Source organism: Mesoplodon densirostris, chromosome 1, assembly GCF_025265405.1.
Source record: "Mesoplodon densirostris isolate mMesDen1 chromosome 1, mMesDen1 primary haplotype, whole genome shotgun sequence".
Taxonomy (NCBI): domain Eukaryota; kingdom Metazoa; phylum Chordata; class Mammalia; order Artiodactyla; family Ziphiidae; genus Mesoplodon; species Mesoplodon densirostris.
This window is the reverse complement of record NC_082661.1, coordinates 148,586,652-148,610,937: the sequence shown is the minus strand read 5'-3', so window position 1 is coordinate 148,610,937 and position 24,286 is coordinate 148,586,652. Positions and strand designations below refer to the sequence as shown.

The window sequence follows — 24,286 nt, the reverse complement described above, 5'->3', positions numbered from 1 at the left end:
TCTCCCACAGGAGTGAGAGTTCTGAGCCCCACGTCAGGCTCCCCAGCCTGGGGATCTGGCATCAGGAGGAGGAGAGCCCAGAGCACTTGGCTTTGAAGGCCAGCAGTGCATGAGAAGGCCTTCAAAGCACAGGAGCTCCACAGGACTGGGGTAAAAAGAGACTCCACTCTTGGAGGGCACACACAAGGTTTCATGTGCGCTGGGATCCAGGGCAAAGAAGTGACTCCATAAGGGCCTTGGCCAGACCTACCTGTGTATCTTGGAGGGTCTCCTGGGGAGGTGGGGGTCAGCTGTGGCTCACTGGGGGCAAGGACACTGGGGGCAGAGGCCCCAGGGAGTACTCATTGGCATGAGCTCTCCTGGAGGTCAACATTTTGGCACTGAAACCTGCCTCCCTCAACAGCCTGCAAGGTCCAGTGTTGGGATGCCTCAGGCCAAACCAACACAGCCCCACTTACAGGCTGCCTAAAGTCATTCTGAATGCACAGCTGCCTCTAAACATACCTCTTGAAACAGCCCTGCCCACCAGAGGGACAAGAACCAGCTCCATCCACCAGTGTGAAGGCACCAGGCCCTCCCACCAGAAAGCCTGCACAAGCCCCTGGACCAACCTCACACACCAGGGGGCAGACACCAGAAGCAAGAGGAACTAAAAACCTGCAGCCTGAAAAATGAAGGCCACAAACACAGAAAGTTAGATGAGATGGCAGAGAAATATGTTCCAGACCAAGGAACAAGATAATAAAACCCCAGAAGAACAAGTAAGTGAAGTGGAGATAGGCAATCTGCCTGAAAAAGTATTCAGAGAAATGATAGTAAAGGTGATCCAAGATCTTGGAAAAATAATGGAGGCACAGCCCAAGAAGATACAAGAAATGATTAATGGAGATTTAAAGAACAAACAAACAGATGAACAACACAAAAATTGAAATGAAAAATACACTAGAAGGAATCAATAGAATAAATGAGGCAGAAGAACAAATAAATGAGCTGGAAGACAGATTGGTGGAAATCATTGCTCCAGAACAGAATAAAGAAAAAAAAATGAAATGAGGACAGTCTAAGAGACCTCTGAGACATTAAATGCACCAACTTTTGCATCATAGGGGTCCCAGAAGAGAGAGAAAGGGCCTGAGAAAATATTTGCAGAGATAATAGCTGAAAACTTCCCTAACATGGGAAGGGAAACATGGACTGAAGTCCAGGAAGCAGAGAGGCCCACACAGGATAAACCCAAGGAGGAACATGCCAAGACACATATCAAATTTTCAAAACCTAAAGACAAAGAAAATATTAAAAGCAACAAGTAACATAAAAGGAAATCTTCATATAGTTATCAGCTGATTTTTCAGCAGAAACTGCAGGCCAGAAGGGATTGGCATGATATATTTCAAGTAATGACAGGGAAAAACCAACAACCAAGAATACCCAGCAAGGCTCTTGTTCAGATTCGATGGAGTAATCAAAACCTTTACAGACAAGCAAAAGCTAAGAGAATTCAGCACCACCAAACCAGCTTTACAACAAAATGCCAACAAACTGCTAAAGGAACTTCTCTAGGCAGAAAAGAAAAGGCCACAATTAGAAACAAGAAAATTATGAATGGGAAAGCTCACCAGTAAAGGCAAACATACAGTAAAGGTAGGAAATCATCTCCCTGCAGGTATGATATCAAAACCAGTAATCAGGGCCTCCCTGGTGGCGCAGTGGTTGAGAGTCCGCCTGCCGATGCAGGGGATACGGGTTCGTGCCCCGGTCTGGGAGGATCCCATATGCCACGGAGCGGCTGGGCCCATGAGCCATGGCCACTGGGCCTGCGCATCCGGAGCCTGTGCTCCGCAACGGGAGAGGCCACAACAGTGAGAGGCCCACATACCGCAAAAAGAAAAAAAAAAACAAACCAGTAATCATGAGAAGAGACTACAAATGTAGGATATTAGAAATGCATATGAAATTAAGAAACCAACTTAAATCAATCTTTTATACATGTAGACTGCTATCTCAAAATCTCATGGTTGATTCAAAAGGATACATTCAGCACAATGTTCATTGCAGCAATGTTTACAATAGTCAAGACATGGAAGCAACCTACATGTCCATCAACAGATGAATGCATAAAGTAGATGTGGTATATCTATACAATAGAATATTACTCAGCCATTAAAAAGAATGAAATAATGCCATTGGCAGCAACATGGATGGACACTGAGATTATCATACTAAGTGAAGTCAGAGAGAGACAAATATATGACATCATTTATGTGTGGAATCATAGAAAAATGATACAAATGAACTTATTTACAAAACAGAAATAGACTCACAAACTAAGAAAAGAAACTTTTGGTTACTAAAGGGGAAATGTTGGGGGGAGGGATAAATTGGAAGTTTGGGATTGACATACACACTACTATATTTAAAATAGATAACTAATGAGAACCTACTGTATAGCACAAGGAACTCTACTCAATATTCTGTAATGACCTAAGTGGGAAAATAATTTGAAAAAGATTAGATATATGTATGACTGAATCACTTTGCCCTACACCTGAAACTAACATTGTAAATCAACTATACTCCAATATAAAATAAAAAGTTTTTTAAAAACCTCATGGTAACCACAAACCAAAAATCTACAATAGATACACACACAAAAAAGAAAAAGCAATCCAAATACAACTCTAAAGATAGTCATCAAATCACAAGAGAACAAAAGAGGGAGGGAAGGAAAAATACCTACAGAAACAAATCATAAACAATTAAAATGGCAGTAAGAATACACATATTGATAATTACCTTAAATGTAAATGGATTAAATGCTCCAACCAAAAGACATAGACTGGCTGAATGTATACAAAAATGAGACCTGAATATATGCTGTTGATGAGAGACCCACTTCAGATCTAGGGATAGATACAGAATGAAAGTGAGGGGATGGAAAAAGCTATTCCATGCAAATGGAAGTCAAAGCTGGAGTAGCAATACTCAGACAAAATAGAATTTAAAGACTGTTACAAGAGACAGAAAAGGACACTACAGAATGATCAAGGGATCAATCCAAGAAGAAGATATAACAATTATATATGCACCCAACATAGGAGCACCTCAATACAAAAGGCAACTGCTAACAGCTGTAAAAGGAGAAATCAACAGTACACAATAATAGTGGGGACTTTAACACCCCACTTACATCAATGGACAGATCCTCCAGACAGAAAATCCATAAGGAAACACAGACCTTAAATGACACATTAGACCAGGTGGACTTAATTGGTATTTAGAGAGCATTCCATCTGAAAGCAGCTGAATACACTTTCTTCTCAAGTGCACATGGAACATTCTCCAGGCTAGATCACGTGCTGGGCCACAAAGCAAACCTAGGTAAATTTAAGAAAATTGAAATTATATCAAGCATCATTTTTTACCACAACACTCTGAGATTAGATATCAACTACAAGAAAAAAAACTGTAAAAAACACAAACACGTGGAGGCTAAACAATATGTTACTAAGCAACCAATGGACCACTGAAGGAATCAAAGAGGAAATCAAAAAATACCTAGAGACAAATGAAAATGAAAACACAATGATCCAAAACCTTTGGGATGCAGCAAAAGCAGTTTTAATAGGGAAGTTTACAGCAATACAATCTTACCTCAGGAAACAAGAAAATTTTCAAATAAGCAACCTAACCTTACACCTAAAGCAACTAGAGAAAGAGAAAACAAACACAACCTAAAGTTAGTAAAAGGAAAGAAATCATTAGACCAGAAATAAATGAAATAGAGATGAAGAAAACAACAGAAAAGATCAATGAAACTAAAAGCTGGTTCTTCGAAAAGATAAAATTGATAAATATTTAGCTAGACTCATCAAGAAAAAAAAGGTAAGGGGCTTAAATCAAAATTAGAAATGAAAAAGAAGTTACAACAGACACCACAGAAATACAAAGCATCCTAAGAGACTACTACAAGCAACTATATGCCAATAAAATGGACAGCCTAGAAGAAATGGAAAAATTCTTAGAAAGGTACAATCCTCCAAGACTGAACCAGGAAGAAATAGAAAATAAGAATAGACCAATTACAAGTACTGATATTGAAACTGTGATGAAAAAACTCCCAACAAACAAAAGCCCAGGACCAGATGGCTTCACAGGCAAATTCTATCAAACGTTTAGAGAAGAGTTAACACCTATACTTCTGAAACTATTCCAAAAAACTGCAGAGGAAAGAACACTCCCAAATTCATTCTATGAGGCCACCATCACCCTGACACCAAAACCAGACAAAGATACCACAAAAATAAATAACTAAAAGGAAATTACAGGCCAATATCACTGAACATAGACCCAAAAATACTCAACCAGAATACTAGCAGACCAAATCCAACAATACATTAAAAGGATCATACACTGTGATCAAGTGGGAATTATCCCAGGAATGCAAGGATTTCTCAATATCCACAAATCAATCCGTGTGATACACCACAATAACAAATTGAAGAATAAAAACCATATGATCATCTCAGTATGTGCAGAAAAATCTTTTGACAAAATTCAACACCCATTTATGATAAAAAAAAAAAAAAAAGCTCTCCAGAAAGTGGGCAGAGAGGGACCATAACTCAACATAATAAAGGCCATATATGACAAGCCCACAGCTAACATCATACTCATCAGTGAGATGTTGAAAGTATGTCCTCTAAGATCAGGAACAAGACAAGGATACCTACTCTTGCCATGTTTACTCAACATAGTTTTGGAAGTCCTAGCAATAGCAATCAGAGAAGAAAAAGAAATAAAAGGAATCCAAATTGGAAAAGAAAAAGTAAAACCATCACTGTTTGCAGATGCCATAATAACTATACATAGAAAATTCTAAAGATGCTACCAGAAAACTACTAGAGCTCATCAATGAATTCAGTAAAGTTTCAGGATACAAAATTAATACACAGAAATCTGTTGAACTTCTATGCATTATCAACAAAAGATCAAAAAGAAATTATGGAAAAATCCCATTTCCCATTGCATCAAAAAGAATAAAATACCTAGGAATAAACTTACCTAAGGAGACCAAAGACCTCTATTGAGAAAATTATAAGACGATGATGAAAGAAATCGAAGATGACACAAACAGAGGGAAAGATACACCATGTTCTTGGCTTGGAAGAATCAATGCTGTCAAAATGACTAGACTACCCAAGGCAATCTATAGATTCAGTGCAATCCCTATCAAATTACCAATGGCATTTTTCACAGAATTAGAACAAAAAAATCTTAAAATTTGTACGGAAACATAAAAGGCCCCATATAGCCAAAGCAATCTTGAGAAAGAAAAACAGAGCTGGAGGAATTAGGCTCCCTCACTTCAGAATATACTATAAAGCTACAGTAATTAAAACAGTATGGTACTGGCACAACGAAAGACTTATAGATGAATGGAACAGTATAGAAAGCCCAGAAATAAACCCACACACCTATGGTCAATTAATATATGACAAAGGAAGCAAGAGTATACAATGGAGAAAAGACAGCCTCTTCAATAAGTGGTGCTGAGAAGACTGGACTGCTACATGTAAAAGAATGAAATTAGAATATTCTCTAACACCACACACAAAAACTCAAAATGGATTAAAGATCTAAATGTAAGACCAGATACTATAAAACTCTTACAGGAAAACATCGGCAGAATACTCTCTGACATAAATCACAGCAATATGTTTTTGGATCTACCTCCTACAGTAATGAATATAAAAACAAAAATAAACAAATGAGACCTAATTAAACTTAAAAGCTTTTGCACAGCAAAGGAAACCATCAACAAAACAAAAAGACAACCTACAGAATGGGTAAAAATATTTGCAAATGATGCGACCAACAAGGATTAATCTCCAAAATATACAAACAGCTCATGTGGCTCAATATCAGAAAAACAAACACCCCAATCAAAAAATGGGCAGAAGATCTAAATAGACATTTCTCCAAAGAATACATACAGATGGCCAAAAAGCACGTGAAAAGATGCTCATTATTACTGATTATTAGAGAAATGCCAATCAAAACTACAATGAGGTATCACTACACACTGGCCAGAATGGCCATCATCAAAAAGTCTGTAAGCAATAAATGCTGGAGAGGGTGTGGAGGAAAGGGAACCCTCTTACACTGTTGGTGGGAAGATAAATTGGTACAACCACTATGGAGAACAGTATGGAGGTTCCTTGAAAAACTGAAAATAGAGCTACCCTATGATCCAGCAATCCCATTTCTGGGCAAATGTCCAGAGAAAACCATAATTTGAAAAGATACATGCACCCCAATGTTCATTGCTGCACTATTTACAATAGCCAAGACATGGAGGCAACCTAAATGCCCATCAGCAGAGGAATGGATAAAGAAGATATGCTACATATATATATATATATATATATATATATATATATATATATATATAGTGGAATATTACTCAGCCATTAAAAAGAATGAAATAATGTCATTTGCAGCAACATGGATGGACTAGGAGATTATCATACTAACTGAAGTAAGAGAAAGACAAATATCATATGATATCACCTATATTTGGAATCTAAAAAGATGATACAAATGAACTTATTTACAAAACAGAAAAAGACCCATAGACTTAGAAAACAAACTTATGGTTACCAAAGAGGAAAGGTCAGGGGGGTGGGGAGTGGATAAATTATGAAGTTGGGATTAGCATATACATTAGTATATATATAAAACAGATCATCAACAAGGACCTACTGTATAGCACAGGGAACTTGACTCAATATTCTGTAATAACCTATACGGGAAAAGAATCTGAAAAAGAATGGATATATGAATATGTATAACTGAACCACTGCTGTATACCTGAAACTAATACAACATGGTAAATCAACTATACACCAATATAAAATAAAAATTAAATAATTATTGATAGGTATGTACTTATTGCCATTTTAAACCTTGTTTTCCAGTTGTTATTGTAGTTCTTCCTTGTTCATTTCTTCTTTTTGTTTTTCCTTTTGTGGTTTGATTATTTTCTTTTGTAGTATGCTTGAGTTCCTTTCTTTCTGGTTTTTGTGGACCTATTGTGTGTTTTGATTTCTGATTACTATGGATTTCAAGTATGTTGACCCATTATTATATCTTTAAACTGCTAGTCATAGAAATTCAAACACATTCTAAAAGATTTTTATACTCCACTCTCCCATATTTTGTGATTTTTGATGTTCTATTTTACATCTTCATACTTATTCTTTTGCTGTTAATTGTAGTTATAATTGCTTTTACAAAAAAAAATTTTTTTTTGCTTTTTAATCTATGTACTGGCCTATTTAAGTGATCTTCAATCCTTTTACGTATTTGCTTCTCCTATTGTGATTTTCATTTCCAATAGATTCTTGCTTCTTTTCTAGAGAAAGAAGAAGACCTTCTTCTTCAATATTTAGAGAAGACCCTTCAATATTTCTTTTAGGGTAGGTTTAGTGTTGCTCTATTCTTTTAGTTTTTTCTTGTCTGAGAAATTCTTTATCTCTCATTCTATTCTAAATGATAATCTTGCTGGGTAGAGTATCCTAGGTTGAAGGTTTTTCCCTTTCAGGACCTTGAATATATCATGCCACTTCCTACAAGTGGTGAACATTGCATTCATAACTTACCAATGCTGTAAACCTAACTAATAAGCATAGATTTTGCAAGAGGCTAAGCTGTTCTGTCTGAAAGCCTAATTGATTTTTAAGCAAAATTTACTGGAAACAATTTTATTAGACATATTCCACAATTTTTTCATCTCCTTTTATATAAAAGAAATACTAAGATACTGACTTATTTAGGTTGAGCTACTTATTATGCCAGAGAGTGATTAAAATGGGATATTTACAGGTCAGCATCTCTGCACTTCCAGATCAGAAACTTAGCCACATAATTATTTAGCATCTAATTTTTGCAAGATTCTGTGCTACAGTCTACACAAGTAAAGAGCTACTTTTGTCCCCAAGGGGCCAAAACTCCACTTGGGTAATGAGAAAAACTTTACATGAAAGCAAAATCTAAGGGCTATAAATAAAGGAGTCTTCAAAGGAATAAGTGATTACTTCCAGCCGGAGGGGAACATAGGGTCCCCATAAGAGTGGGTTTTGAGCTAGGCTTAATGAGGCAGGTGGACATTTGTTAGTTGGAAAACAAGAGGTGAAGAAGCATCAATTCAAAACAAAAGGGGGATACAGCTAAAGGCACAGTTTGTCTGGTTTCTGGTCCTCTTTTCTTCTTCATAATATTGGGCTTTAGGCCAAAGTTTATGTTTGGTTTCAATACTGAGTTCCATGATTTCTAGACCTTAACAAAGGACCCATGGCTTCCAAGGTGACCTGTTGATGCAATTAAGGAAGGTAATGAGAGGTTCTGGTGCATAATCTTGCTCCAGACTTGGTAAAAAGTAGCTTTTTTTTTTTTTTTTTTTTTTTTTTTTGCGGTATGCGGGCCTCTCACTGTTGTGGCCTCCCCCGTTGCGGAGCACAGGCTCCGGACGCGCAGGCTCAGCGGCCATGGCTCACGGGCCCAGCCGCTCCGCAGCATATGGGATCCTCCCAGACCGGGGCACGAACCTGTATCCCCTGCATCGGCAGGCGGACTCTCAACCACTTGCGCCACCAGGGGGGCCCACTTTTGTTTGTTTTGTGTTTTGTTTTCTACCTGGGGTTGTGTTAGCATCTGGTATGCATTTAAGATATCCACAGTGCGGAATTCCCACCACTAAAGAAGTTGGCAGGACCTGTTTCCTATTAGACATTACGATATGAACATGCCTATGCCTGTGGCTGTGTTGGACCTTCATTTCTCTTTCAAAGAATCACCTTCTATCCCCTCCCTTTAGCAGTTACCAAGAGATGAAGAGGAACTAGTTTTTGGTACACGTCCAGATCATGTTGGCAACAGGGAGAAATGTATTCACATTAATCATTGCTTCTAGGATAGTGAAGTGACCAAGCACTTGAATTCTGAAGCCAGGCTGCCTACATTCATATCTTCATTCTACCACCTTAATGCTGGGTGATATGGGGTAAATTACTTAACTCTGGTCCCTTGTTTTCTTGATCTGTAAAATAGGAAAAACAAAGATACTGCCACAAGAGATGACTGTGAGAATTAAGTGAGTTATCAGAAAGTATTTAGAAGAGATCCTGGAACACAGTAAGCACTAACTGGTAGATGTTAACATTCACATTGTTGATATTCATTGAGGGCATATGCCAGACGTCATATACAGATATGTTAAAATATTGGGACATTAACCCAGTTAATCCTAAAGATGCGCTGCAAATCAGACAGAATCAGCCCCATCTTACTTGGGAGAAAATATTCTAGAGAGGTTAAATAAGTTCTTCAGGTCACATTGTTCTCACTGCCAGAGATGGGAGCCAACCCAGACCTTTCAGGTTGCAAATCATGTGTCCTAGCCCTGACACCATGCTGCCTCCTAGTCACTTTTTTTTTTTTTTTTTTGGCTTTGGTCTATCAAACCTAGGCCTCTTGAATGGAAGGCAGGGGTTCCTCTATCACTGCCCACCTCAGCTGGATGACTTGGGGCCAGAGGACAGAAGGGAAGGCGACTCACTGAAACTTTAAGGGACCCTGCCTCCCTCTTTCCCATGACAACTGTCTAAATCACCACCAGGCCATTTCTATTCTGAAATGGACAATCAAAAATGTCACTTTATTATGTTGGGTCAGGGGCAATAGCATTGTTGCATCTATTCTTCAATTCTAAAACTTGGGGGCAATTTGATCTACTCTAAAGCAGTGAAATAACAAAGATGTTTCATAGCACTGTAGTGCAATAACTGCCTTCCCCACTCTGTTACAAGCTTCTTTAAGTGCTCTCCCTTTTTCATCATCCCCTGGGAGCCAGTCCAGTATAATATGCAATGAGTGTTTATTAAGTAAAAATGCTTCCCTGCGGGGGGGCGGGGAGTGGTGGTGGGATGAATTGGGAGATTGGGATTGACATGTATACACTGATGTGTATAAAATGGATGACTAATAAAAACCTGCTGTATAAAAAAATACATAAAATTCAAAAAAAATGCTTCCCTGCATTGCTAAGTCAGCATACTCTATGAACTGTTGTGACCAGAAATCCTGAGTCTAAAGGTCGTGTTCAGTGATATTTGAAGACATGCTGGCAATCACGTGCAGCTCCAGACAATGCCAGTGTGACCAACTCCTGAGACGGAGGTGGGTCTGTCACACACCCTGGAGATTGGGGTGTTGTATGTGTTTCAGTGCCATCACCCCGATGGTTGAATATGCCCTTGGTGTCTGTCCCCTGCTTCCTGAGGCAACCTGGTTGGAGCTCTAGTTACCACTAGCTGCTCTCAGAAACTTGCTTGTCCTGGCCACTAAAATGGTCCAAGGAGATGGACCAGAACAACTGCTTCTCCTCCTGTTGCTGGCCCAGAGTGCTGACCCCATGCAGGAGGTGAGAAAGCAGAAGGCAACCTGAGTGGGGGGCATGGAGGTTACTCAGGGCATTGCCTGGGTTCTGAATAAACGAAAACACCCTGTGAATAATTAAACATTTGGTAATAAATTATTTTCAAAAAATGTTCCCAAAGGGCCACATGAATACTAATGGGCTTATATGGACCCATTGAACCTACTGCTGAACTGAATCTCCTTGGTAACCAGAAAGCAACTTACCATGCACGAGTCAACTGTGCCAGACTCATAGCCGGCACAGATCATCCGGGTGGTGATGGTCTTCGTGTCAAAGTAGGACTGACACTGCTGCAGAGAAATAATGCGGACTTCTCCCTCTTGCAGCTTAAAAGGCACTGGATTTTTTAAAAAGAAGAAGAAATAAAATATATGAGGGTAAAATGACTCAAAAATGAGGCTAGCCAAATATGAAATGATAACATTTTTATATCAAGAAAACCATGCTCTTAAAATGTCATTTCAAAAACGAAGCTCATTTGGAATCAGAATTTTCCAATTATAAGTGCTGATAGCAATCATTTAATCAAACTCCTTCATTTTGTTAATGAGAAAATTGAGGCACTGACTGGTTAAGTAACCTGGCTCATGCTTTCCCTCTCTTATTATGTGTAGCAACATAAACAATAGCTACTACAATGAAAAGGAAAATAATCAAGCCAGAGCTCTGCTCCAGGTGGGAGGCTGCCAGCTCTGTGACAGCTCAACATGTGAGCCCTGCTCTGCTAAAGTTCAGACTGCCTGTTCAGACTAACAGAGGAAGGGTTGCCCTATCCTTGGTTTGAACAGTGTGTCTCATCATGTGCTACAGTAGCCATCATTTGAGGTCAGAACCTTTAATCCTAGAGGACGCATCAGAGAGATGTCAAAGGGAAAAGCCATCCCTTAGTGTCAGCAGAGAGAACATGTGAATTTCATCTTGCTCCAAAGTTCTCACAGAATAACAATGTATTTCTCAAAGCCAGCAGCAAGAATCTCTCATTGTTCAGCCATTCTACAAAACATACACACTGTTCTCCTTTTAGATAGTGATGGTGAAGCAGTGTACATGTACAGGGTACCTTAATGGAAGAAAGAATACGTTTTCCAATACGCTTGGAAAAATCAATGCAATGCAGACAGTGGAAGTTCCCCCAAGTTGTCGAAAGAATGGTAAAAAGAACCATCGCTAATGTTTACTGGGTACCCACAGTGGGCCAGGCTCCTGCACTCAGCATTCTCTGGGCCTATTTTCTTAAATCTTTACAATAATCCTGTGAGTTAGACAGTTGCTATTATTTTTTCCATTTTATAGTAAGCTGGAAAGTGGTGTAGTCAGTGTCAATCAGATCTTTTCAATGAACTCATACCCTTGCTCTTCCTACTACATTACATACGTGGTGTGTGCCACATGTCACATGATTACTCTGAGTTTAATGTGGATATTGGGAACAATAGAAGTAGAGGCAATATAGATTCTGCTCTCATATATCACAAAACTAATTATAGCTTTTAAAAATCAAGATTAGCAGGCATGGTGACATCATATGTCTGACACTGCCTTCATATTTCTTACATGTTAGCTTTTCAGAAGTCATTGACTTACTACTGTCTATTTACTTTTTTCTTTTTATTCTCAGTTGATCGTATAGAAAAGAAACACAACTTAGCTCAAAACTTGACTAAATTTCAAGAAAAACAATTGTCCTTTAAATTGGCAGTTGCTAAGACGGATAACAGGACACAGATATATATCATCATCCCTGAGAGCTTCAGTACTATACCTGATATAGTTGGCATGGTCAGTGCCTACCATTAAAGAAAATATCTCATCGATTAAATTCTTCTTCTAAACTTTTAATAAGTCAAGCAAAATGAGAGAGTCCTTTATGGGTGGCTGAGAGTCAGCAGTACAAATTTTTAAATTTCTATATGTTTTATTTTTTGAAATCATCTAAGAACCCAAACTATTTAAATTAATTTGAATAGGCAAATAGCTAACCAGTTTTCCTTCTAGAAGGACTTACAGGTTGTGTTACCGATGTTGATAGGACCAAATCATAACAAAGAGTTGGAAATAGGACCATCCAGCTTGACTGCAGAAGCGGAACTACCTAACTGCTAGACAGAGGCTCCGAGTGACTTTGCCTGAAGTGAGTGCAAATCACCAATAGAAACAATGCAAAGGAGGATGGCTGACAGGTCTCATCTTGCGTGGCAGCTCTAAAACATCAGTAGCGGCTCCCTGGAGAAAGACTGAGATGTGGAGAAGGATTTCTGAGGTTGTATCTGGGCTTGGCAGGTTTAAGTGCATGGTGAAGTATTGACATCTATGGTTTGGATGGAAGGGAGAGTGACACATAATGCTAAGTATTTGTGGCTCTACATTCATAAGTGAAAATGGGAAATGATTGCCAAAGGCCAGGAAGTACCCCATTGTTTTCCAGTTATAAGCTGAAAGGCAAGTGCTCCTGAGGATCCTGACTTACTTTTGTTGCCCATGTGTCCCCAGCCTGTGATATAGCAGTAAGTATCAGGTTCTAACGACTGCTCCGGGCTGGGTAAGCAGACAGGCCGGACGTAGCTCGTTTCATTGATGTCTTCGCTTAGCTCCACTATGCTGATGTCATAGTCCACCACTGCTCGACTGTAGCGAGGATGCAGGATGATGGTTTTTACAAGGCGCATCTGCATGAACGTTGATGGGTGGTCTAGATTATTGATGCCAAACACCACTTTCCAAACGGCAGCATTCTCTCTCCTAAAATAATAATTCAAGAGCCATTGGCATCTTAAATGCAGATTTATCTTTTAAAATTTACATTTTATTTTTAAAATATTTATTTATGTAAATAATGGCTCTTTCCATGCCCATCTCCCATGTATTCATATAAGAAGCATTTATATAACCCCTGAGCAATTTGCAAATACTGCACTCTTGTGGAAAGCAAAGCCCATGCTTCCTGAATGGTGCTATTCTGGAAAATAACACTTGTTCGCTTTGAAAGGCAGGCAGCATAGTTAATACTTGCTTCATTGAGTGGGAAAGATGATGAAAAGATGTGAAGAGAAAAGAGACAAGAGAAAAAAATGAAAGAGAATGAAAAGCTGAGGCTAAGAGATCCCTCCAAGAAGGAGCCAGAGCTTCAGAAATGTCAAGTTTTCAGGGAAGGCTTCTGAAAATTTCAAGCTAGGGGCTTAAAAAGGCCACCCACAACTTCTAATGGGCAGTCTTACACTTCATTGTTTTTGAAAACTTGTTAGCAATAGTCTAGTCAATTCCACCTTAAAACACTTTTTTTTTTAATGAAGGAATTTGTATTTATTCCTGAGAAATTTCACCTTTTTTTTTTTACAGGATTTCCTTAACTGTAGATTGATTGATTGATTGATTGATTGATTGATGGCTGTGTTGGGTCTTCGTTTCTGTGCGAGGGCTTTCTCTAGTTGTGGCAAGTGGGGGCCACTCTTCATCGCAGTGCGCGGGCCTCTCACTATCGCGGCCTCTCTTGTTGCGGAGCACAGGCTCCAGACGCGCAGGCTCAGTAGTTGTGGCTCACGGGCCTGGTTGCTCCGCGGCATGTGGGATCTTCCCAGACCAGGGCTCGAACCCGTGTCCCCTGCACTGGCAGGCAGATTCTCAACCACTGTGCCACCAGGGAAGCCCCACCTTAAAACACTTTTCCACTTGACTTCCAGGACTCTCCAAGCTCCAGAATTTCCTCCCATCTCTGGGGCCCCTTCCTCTCTCTCTTCTCTGCTGGATCCTCCTCCTCTGCTCTCAGTGTCTATATTGAAGTGCCCCAGGCCGCTGCCTTCAGTCTTCTCGTTCTACACTCACCCCCTAGAAGATTTCACCTAGTCCAGTGGCTTTAAACGGCACCCATAGCCTTGTACCTCCCAAACATATATCTCCAGCTCCATCCTCTCCCTTGAGCTGCAGACTTGTACATCCAATTATCCACTCACATATTTGCTTGGATGTTTGATACTGGCTAAGATTTATGAGTTCTAACTGTGTATGTGGCAATGTTGTAAGCATTCAGAATTCATTGTACAGTTATTTAATATTTATAGCCACCAGTTATGCAGTTGAATCATCTCTCATACGCAACATTGATTGCATCAGCAAGTCTTCACTACTCTGCTTTCAAATATATCCTGAATCTTGTTGTTTCTCCCTCTGCCACCACTACAATCCTAATCTAAGCTACTCTCATCTCCCAAATGATGGCCCTTCTTCTACTCTTCGCCCCTATAACCCATTCTCCTCCCAGTCGCAGAGTGATCTTTTTAAAAATAAAATTAGATCAAATTCATTTTCTGCTCATAATTCTCCAAGGACTTTGAATCACACCCAAGACAAACTGTAGACTCCTATCCATGGCCTTCGAGGCCCCACATGACCTGCTCCATTCGAACCCCAGGGACTTTCTATTTTTGGACATGCCAAGGATATCCACAACTCAGGACCCTTCCCTTTCTGTTCTCTCAGCTCTCACGTGGCTCCCACATTTATTCCTTCTCTTTACCAAGGTCCCAGGTCAAACATCACCACCTCAAAGCTGTCCTCCGTGACTGCCCAGTCTAGCCTTTACCCCATCACTCTCTACTCTTGACCCAGCTTTAATTTTTGTCTCACAGCACTCATTGATACCAATGATGATATACTTCTTTGTCTGTTCTGTGTCTGGCCCCCAGACTGTAAGTTGTGTGAAGGCAAGGACTTGGCTGGTATTCCCAGGACCTAGTACCTAGCATACATTGGGTTCTTAACATGTACTTGTTTAATGATAGTTCAGCAGATGAGGTTTCAAGACATTTATTAGTGGCCAACTCCAACCACCTAAGCAAGGTCTATTCATCATCATTGCCTCCACCTCCTCCTCCATTCTCAGTTTCTCTTCCTCCATAGTTGGCCAGGACCAAAGGTGTGGGCATTAGTTGACCACAGTATTGGAATGTGGAGCTTTTATTGCAGATATTCCCTTATACTGTGGTGATATGTCAGCCATGCCATCACTGTCCTCATTTGCAAGCTTGCCCAACTAACATAAGCTGATTTGACCAGCTAGACCAGTTGTTTTTCAACCCAGGCTGAATACTAAATCATCTGAGGAGCTTTCAAATACTGATTTTCTGAGCATCATCCCATATCAACTGAAAGTTGGGCTGGGGTCTGGGAATTAGTATTTTTAAGAGCTCCCTAGGGAATCTCTGACAAAAACCCACCCACCCTCTTTTTTTCCTTGGCAGGTCGTTCTTCACCATTTTCTCATGCAGAGAAAAAATTCAAAACACTGAGATTTTAGGAGGGTTAGGAAAAAGTATGCAAGGTCAACATTCAACATGTTTTTAGCATTGTTGGGTTCTTAGACTAGATTCTACTAAAAGAGTCCTCTATACAGTCCACACATTCTATCCTTTTTCCATTGTAAAAAAAAAGTAATTTTAGGTCTATCAAAATTGATGTCATATGGAAGCAACCTAAGTGTCCATCAGCAGATGAATGGATAAAGAAGATGTGGTGTATATATATATGTGATGGAATACTGCTCAGCCATAAAAAAGAATGAGATGTTGTCACTCGCAGCCACATGGATGGACTTGGAGGATATTATGCTAAGTGAAATAAGTCAGACAGAGAAAGACAAATACTATATATCATGTATGTGTGGAATATAAAAGATAAACTAGTGAATATAACAGAAAAGAAACAGACTCAGATACAGAAAACAAACTAGTGGTTACCAGAGGGGAGAGGGAAGGGGGGGAGGGGCAAAACAGGAGGAGGGTTAAGAGACACAAACTGTATAAAATAAATAAGCTACAAGGATATTTGTACAACATGGGGATACAGTCAATTTTTTTATTGAAGTATAGTTGATTTACAATGATTCAAATATACAGCAAAGTGATTCATATATATATTATATATATATTCTTTTTCAGATTTCTTTTCCATTATAGGTTATTACAAGATAGTGAATATAATACCCTGTACTATACAGTAGGTTCTTGTTGTATAGTCAATATTTTATAATAACTATAAATGGAGTATAACCTTTAAAAATTGTGAATCACTATGTTGTACACTTGAAACTTATATAATACTGTACATCAAATATACCTCAATAAAAAAAATTGATGTCACTATTTTAAAAAATATATATATATAACATCTATATAAAGAGAAATATATCTATATAGAAATATATCTATAGATATACAGATATAGATATAGAGCTGGGGATTTCAATAATAAGCAAGAAAGACATGATCCCTGCCTATACAAACTTTAGAATTGAGTGAAGATGAACACTTAAAGAAACAATTATAATAAAATTCAGGAAGTGCTATCTCATGAACATTACAGGATAAGGTTACAGAAGACTATTTTTCATTAAATAAAGCCATCACTCAAAGAACATGCCTTTCTTTCTCTTTCTTTCTTTCTTCCTTCCTTCCTCCCTCGCTTCCTCCCTCCCTCCCTTCCTTCTTTCCCTCCCTTCCTTCCTTCCTTCTCTCCCTCCCTCCTTTCCTTCCTTCCTTCTTTCCCTCCCTCCCTCCCTCCCCTCCTTCCTTCCTTCTTTCCCTCCTTGCTTCCCTCTCCCTGTTCCATTTTTCAGTCTAGAGGAGTAAGTGCATAACCATCTGAGAAATTCAATACTCACTTGAGATTCTAGTTTAAGATATTTGAAATCAAACAATTATTGATTTCAAATGTGTCTACCTATTTAATAGCTTCTTGCCTCCAATCAGAGCTACTAAATTTTGGTTTCAGAAAAAATACTCATCTATCTGCTTAAATCACAAGCAGTATGACAAACAGTATACAGTTGAACACTGCAAATTATTGGTGACAAAATGAAATAGTGTAAACTTTTCAGACTTAATTACTATATTCGGGTTAATCTAATTCTAACAGTAAAACATAAGTATCAATAAAACTGCTAAATGTTATTAACTGGTATTCAGTAGCCTGTTGTGACACAAGCTACTGTCCTTATGGCATTAATATCCACCAAAAGCAAAAAAAAAAAAAGAAAAATACAGGAAATTCACATACTTTTTTATATTCAGTAAGGAAACTGTTCTATTTTCTTTTTTGTTATGAGTATAAGGGGGAAAATAAAGTCTCATTAAATGTTTTTTCCAAAGTCTGGCAAAACCCAGGAAAAACAATAACCTGTTGTTCAAAAGGGGTACATGAAGTGAGGGAGATGTGTATAAATGGTATATTGGTATATTAAGCATGTTCTAGAAAGAATAAGTCACCCCCACCTGGGTGGAAGCAAAAAGAGGAAAGAAGACTTAGGGCTACATGAATGCCACATGAATCTAGTTTCAGTAAAAAGTACCCAGTAGAGGAACACATAGGAACAAGCTATGTTCATATGGCCATTTTAGTGAAGAGTAAATGGGACTACAAAGATAAAAAGCCAAGTATAGCTGCTGAAAATCTTCAGCATCAAGGGGATTTTTTTCTCAGTGCCGTCAGACTTCAAAGCAACAGCAAGGAGAACTGGTGCATCCTTAAAGAAGATTGTGCCAAGATCCTCATGCTCTGAGAGTGAGGAAGCAGGCAAGGTGAAGCCAGGTGAAAATCCACCAGTAACAATAAAAGTGGCTGAGGAAGATGTTAAGAGACCTTTTTCTCCTTTCATTCTTGCTCTACATACTATTTCATTACCAGAAATTCTTATTTAATTTGCTTCATGTTTATGCTCCTGTTTTAATGATGAATATACATTATAGATAATGTTGAGATAATATGATTTCAACTTCTAATTCTTCAATTATCACTCTAGAGAGAAAACACAGCTACTTATACACCTCAGATGCATTATGACATCCAGGGAAGTTTATATAGAATTGAAGGCACAATGTCTCTGGACACAATAACCAGTTTCAGTTTGTAATTTGCCACACTCAGCTCTAGTTTAGACATAAACTTGCCACATTTTCACTTAATTCAGCTGGCCAGGTTTAGAGATTTTCTTCTATCTTTATCTTTTCTTAAGAGCACAAAAATTTCCCTTTTTTCACCCTTTCTGATTTTACTTTGAATAACTTATATTTACTATTTATCTTTTTTCAGAAAATAAAATTAATATTTATAATTAGCCCCTGTGATAGAAATCACTAGTTTATAAGACTTACTCCAGAAATGGCACAGCTATCTGGTGACTTGGAAGTAATTTGAAATTTACCATATCTGCACTAAGTAAAGAAATATCACACAAAAGCATCATTTCTGTTCTACAAATCTTAGGAACCTCTTACTTTTAATATTGCATCTGCCCCTGGTATGTTTAAAGAATTCTCTCTAACACATGCAGTGACTAGATTCTAGAATGGGATGACCACAACGTAAATGCATAAACGGGCTGAGTATAAGTCAGTAAGTAGTGGGTGTCAGACCACAAGACTTGCCCATCTTGAGGGCCATCTGCCTCTCAGCTCCTGCTGATGGCTGTCATATTAGAATATCCAGTGTTAACTGACCTTCTGATTGTTTCAGGGAAGCCAAAGTTCTGGATTTTATGTAAAGTATACACAGTTTGAACTGCTGGCTAAAGTTTTTAAATGTATCTAACAAGCAAAAGAGATCAGAGCTGGATTCTTCTTTTAGTATAAAATCTCTATAGTTTCCAAGTATTTCTACATATCAATTCAATCATCTTCTCACCAATTATGAGGTACAAATAGGAATGCTTATTCCATTTTAGAGAAGAGAAAGCAGTGACTCAGAGCAGATGAGTGACTCATCTAAAATCACAGAGATACTAAGTGATGGTAGCAGGCCAGAAAGCTAGTCCTTTAAACCCCTACACCACAACCTTTACACTAAACTGCTCTGAAACAAAGAGAAGGGTCCACAGGTATCAACACAAGAATCAGGTACTGGCCACAGAGGGGAAAGCATGCAGGATGAGTGGAGACTGACTGGTGAGTGATAGGATGGCAGATAGAAGGAAGATACCTTCTCTTTCCTGAATGTATCCCCCCAGATATGATGGGGAACTAGCCGCCAGTAATGAAATTACAGAAACTGAACAATTCTATTATCCCAGGGTCCAAAAAAAGCTAGAGAAGGGGAAAGTCAGATACACATCCTAGAGCTTAGAGAATCAGATTTAAGAATGTTTTGGCAAAAAGATATGACAATGTGTCCAGACACTCTTAAAACAAGTACAGCTAAACAGAGATGGGAGAGTTTGAGTTCCAAATTCTGACTTACCATCACAAATGACTGCAGTAAGAAAATGAAGAATCATCCAAAAAGTAAATGTTACAACATAAGAATCTCAGAGCTTTCAAACTGTAAAGTTTATCACAGAACAGTGGCAAGAAACTGTAGCAATTGTCAATAAGTCTTAGTCATAGAACCCTCCTACACTGTTGGTGGGGATGTAAATTGGTACAGCCACTATGGAGAGCAATATGGAGGTTCCTTAAGAAACTAAAAATAGAGCTACCATATGATTCTGTAGTCTCACTCTTGGACATATATCCAGAGAAAACCATAATTTGAAAAGATACATGCACCCCAATGTTCATTGCAGCACTATTTACAATAGCCAAGACATGGAAGCAACCTAAATGTCCATTGACAGATGATTGGATAAAGAAGATGTGGTATATATATATATACACACACAATGGAATATTACTCAGCCATAAAAAGAATGAAATAATGCCATTTGCAGCAACATGGATGGACCAAGAGATTATCATACTAGGTAAAGTCAGACAGAGAAAGACAAATATATGATATCACTTATATACGGAATTTTTAAAAAATGATACAAATGAACTTATATACAAAACAGAAATAGACTCACAGACATAGAAAACAAACTTATGGTTACAAAAGGGGAAAGGGGGGAAGGAATAAATTAGGAGTTTAGGATTAACATATACACACTACTATATATACAAAGATAACCAACAAGGACCTACTGTATAGCACAGGGAACTAAACTCATTATTTTGTAATAACCTATAATGGAAAAGAATCTGAAAACCTATATCTATATATATAACCAAATCATTTTGCTGTATACCTGAAACTAACACAACACTGTAAATCAACTGTACTTCAATAATTGTGTGTGTGTGGCCATGCTGTGTGGCTTGCAGGATCTTAGTTCCCTGACCAGGGATCGAACCCGGGCCCCTGGTAACCACTGGACCACCAGGGAAATCCCTATACTTCAATCAATCAATCAGTCAATAGAAAAAAAGCAGGAAAAATAAAAATGGCTTCTCAGCAAAATTATGTGTGGGAAGAACAAGACGAGGATTTCTATCTGGGGCAAATAATTTAATATAGTAATCAACTAAGACAAAGTTGAACTATTTGAACTTTCCTTTACTTCTAATATCTCCATTCAAGGAGAATGGTCTCCAGGCAACACCCAAAAGACACATCTTCCATGTGATAAAACTTATAAGTGCTTAATACATTGAAATGTTGAGTTGGTGTCTGGTCTAAGATACGGGAGGGGTCAGTAAAAGATCACTGACCTTCTGCAGAGGAATTAACATTTCTAGTTCCAGAGAAATTATAGTCCTAACTACTAAAAGAACTACAGATGTCATCACTAACACCGAGAAGGGGCTGGTTAGTTAGTTAACAAATATTTGATTGGTTGCTATATTCCTTGCTGAAAGAATTGAAAATACAGAGGCAAGGAAGACAGACAGGGTTCATGCCCTCATAGAGCTTTCATCCTACTGGGCTAGCCAAATATATACATAAACAAATAAGATTATCTCTGGTAATTAGGAGGGGAAAAAATAGGATAATGTGAAAGAGAGATGACTGATGGGGGGGTCATTTTAGCTAGGATGGTTAGGGCAGGCCTTTGACAAAGTGACACTTAAATTGAGACTTGAATGAGGGGAAGGAGGCAATTTTGTGACTCCATAGGAGGGTTCCAAACTGCAGAAGCAGCAAGTAGAAAGGTCCTAAGGCAGGAATGAGATTGGGGGATTTCAGGGACAGAAAGGCTACATGTTTGGAGCCCAATGAGTGATGAGAGAATAGGGGGAGATGCAAAGAGGTAGGACTAGATATTTAAAGGCTATGATAAGAAATCTTATTGTTACAATGAGAAGCTGTTGTACAGCTTTAAAACAGGTGGTGACGTGGTATGATTTACATTTTAGAAAGATCACTGTGTGTAGAATAGACAGTAAGTGAGCAAGAGAGTAGTCTAAAAAAAAACAGATAGGAAACTGTTTTAAAAGTTGTTATGGGTTGATTGTGTCCCCCTGTAAAATTCATATATTGAAATCCTAATCTCCAAATAAGAACAAGATCTTATTTGGAGATAAGGTCTTTACAGAGGTAATCAACTTAAAATGAGGCCAGTATGGTGAGCCCTAATCCAATATGACTGGGTATCCTCATGAAAAGGGAAACTTGGAGACAGGCATGCACACAAAGGGTGAAGATGAAGACAAAGATCAGAATTAGGCTTCTATAGGCCAAGAATGCCAAAGATTGACAGCAAAACACCAGAATCCAAGCGAGAGGCATTCTCTCTCACAGCCCTCAGAAGGAACCAACCATCCCAATACCTTGATCTTAGACTTCTAGCCTCCAGAACTGTAAGACAATAAACTTCTGTCAATAAACTTCTTGGCTTGTTGAAGCCACCCAATTTGTGGTACCTTGTTATGGCTTCCCTAGGAAGCTAATACAATAATCCAGACCTGATATGATGGTGGTCTGGATTAGGATTATAGCATAAAGATGATGAGAGGCAGTTGGGTTCAAGCTATATTTTGAAAGAAGATCCTACAGAACTTACTGCTAGAGTAAAAGTGGGAGGAATTAAGGATGACTCCCAGGTTTGGTGCATTAGCAAACCAATGGATAATGATGCCTCTTACTGAGATGGGGAAAGTTTGTGAAGCATACAATTATTTGCTAAGTGGGAGAGGTAAGGACTCAAGTTTTGTTCTGGCCATGTAAAGTGGAATGTTTATTATACATTCAAATGGACACTTCATCTAAGCATTTAAATATGTTTGAGGTTGGTGGGTTGGGAGAAAATCTGGGCTGTGCTAGAGATATAAATTTGGAAGTTATGAATAAATATTTGATATTCATATCAATATTTGGTATTCATATTTGTTCAAATATAAACAAGCATTTGAAACCATGTGATTAGATGATTGTACACAGATAAGAAAGCCAAGAATTAGGTCCTTATCTGATCATGGGCTGCTATAACAAACTACCATAGACTGGGTGGCTTAAACAACAGTTATTTCTCATAGTTGTTGAGGCTCGAAGTCAAAGATTAGGGCACTAGCATGGTCAGGGTCTGGTGAAGATCCCCTTCCTCGTTTACAGATGGTGGTCTTATTGTTGTATCTTTACATGGCAGAGGGAGAGAGGGCTAGCTTTCTTTCTCTTCTCATAAGGACACTCAGCCCAACATGGGTTTCACCCTCATGACCTAATCACCTCCCAAGGGCCCCACCTCCTAATAGCACCTTATTAGGGGTGAGATTTTCAACATGTGGAAATTAGGGGGACACAACTGTGCAGTCCACAACACACCTGGAAAACTAAAACATTTAGGGGCCTAAAAGAGGGGAAGCTGCAAAAAAAAGAAAGAGAAGGGTAGGTCAGTGACATAAGAATTTTTTTTGTTATTTTAAAAGAAAAGTGAAGAAAGTATTTTAAGAAGGATGTAGTAATCAAATACTAGGGAGGGTTCCACTGAGTTAGAAACTGAAAATCCACCACTGGATTTGGCAAGATGGAAGTCACTGAAGACTTTGGTAAGTGTCATTTCTGTAGTGGCCTTGATGACAACCCAACTGGAGTGACCTGAGGGAAATACAGGAAGTGTAAAAGTGGAGACAGTGACTGTAGGAAACTCTTTTAGGAGTTTTACTGTGAGTACTAGCCAAAATGGGGCAAGAGTTGAAGAGGGATGTGAAGTCAAGAGAAGGGGGTTTAAGTTCGTGACACTAAGGCATGTTTGCTGAAGGGAATGATCCAGCAAAAAGAGAGAAATTGATGAAAAATAGAAATGATGATTTTAAAGTAAAGTCTTTGACAGAATAAAGACACAGACCTACTAGAGAATGGACTTGAGGATATGGGGAGGGGGAAGGGTAAGCTGTGACAAAGTGAGAGAGTGGCATGGACATATAGACACTACCAAATGTAAAATAGATAGCTAGTGGGAAGCAGCTACATAGCACAGGGAGATCAGCTCAGTGCTTTGTGACCACCTAGAGGGGTGGGATAGGGAGGGTGGGAGGGAGGCAGATGCAAGAGGGAAGAGATATGGGAACATATGTATAACTGATTCACTTTGTTATAAAGCAGAAACTAAGACACCATTGTAAAGCAATTATACTCCAATAAAGATGTTAAAAAAATAAATGCATCTAAAATAAAGTCTTTGAAAGATAAATGGAAATATGATTGCCCTTAAAAAGGAACAAGGACACATCCTCCACCATAACTCAAGTGAAAGGAGGGAACGTGGCCACAGATACAGGTAACTTGTTGGAATTAAGGGTGAGACAAGGCAAAACATATAATGATGTCTATTTTCTACATAAAGAATGAGGTGAGACCAGAGAAGGGTGAAGGAGATTTGGGGAGAGAGGAGAAGGTGTCAAATAGTTGAGGATGGAAAAGTGGCTTTACTGTGAACATATATTGGATGGGTGCCATATTGTTAGATGCTCATTTGAGATTCAAGATCATACATTTGACATGAGCTCAGTTAGCAGTCTGGTGTGTGATATTCGCCAGCAATGACCAGCT

The 24,286-nt window shown here is 38.7% G+C and overlaps 1 protein-coding gene across 1 annotated transcript in view; it reads right to left on the bottom strand.

Annotated features, from left to right (window-relative positions):
• Positions 1-24,286, bottom strand: part of CORIN (corin, serine peptidase) — a 224,215-nt gene that overhangs the window by 5,730 nt on the left and 194,199 nt on the right. The window contains exons 19-20 of the mRNA XM_060091256.1: positions 12,966-13,237; positions 10,702-10,835 (exon numbers count right to left, since the gene is read on the bottom strand). Of these exons, the coding sequence (XP_059947239.1) occupies positions 10,702-10,835; positions 12,966-13,237 (406 nt within the window). The remainder of the gene's footprint in view (positions 1-10,701; positions 10,836-12,965; positions 13,238-24,286) is intronic.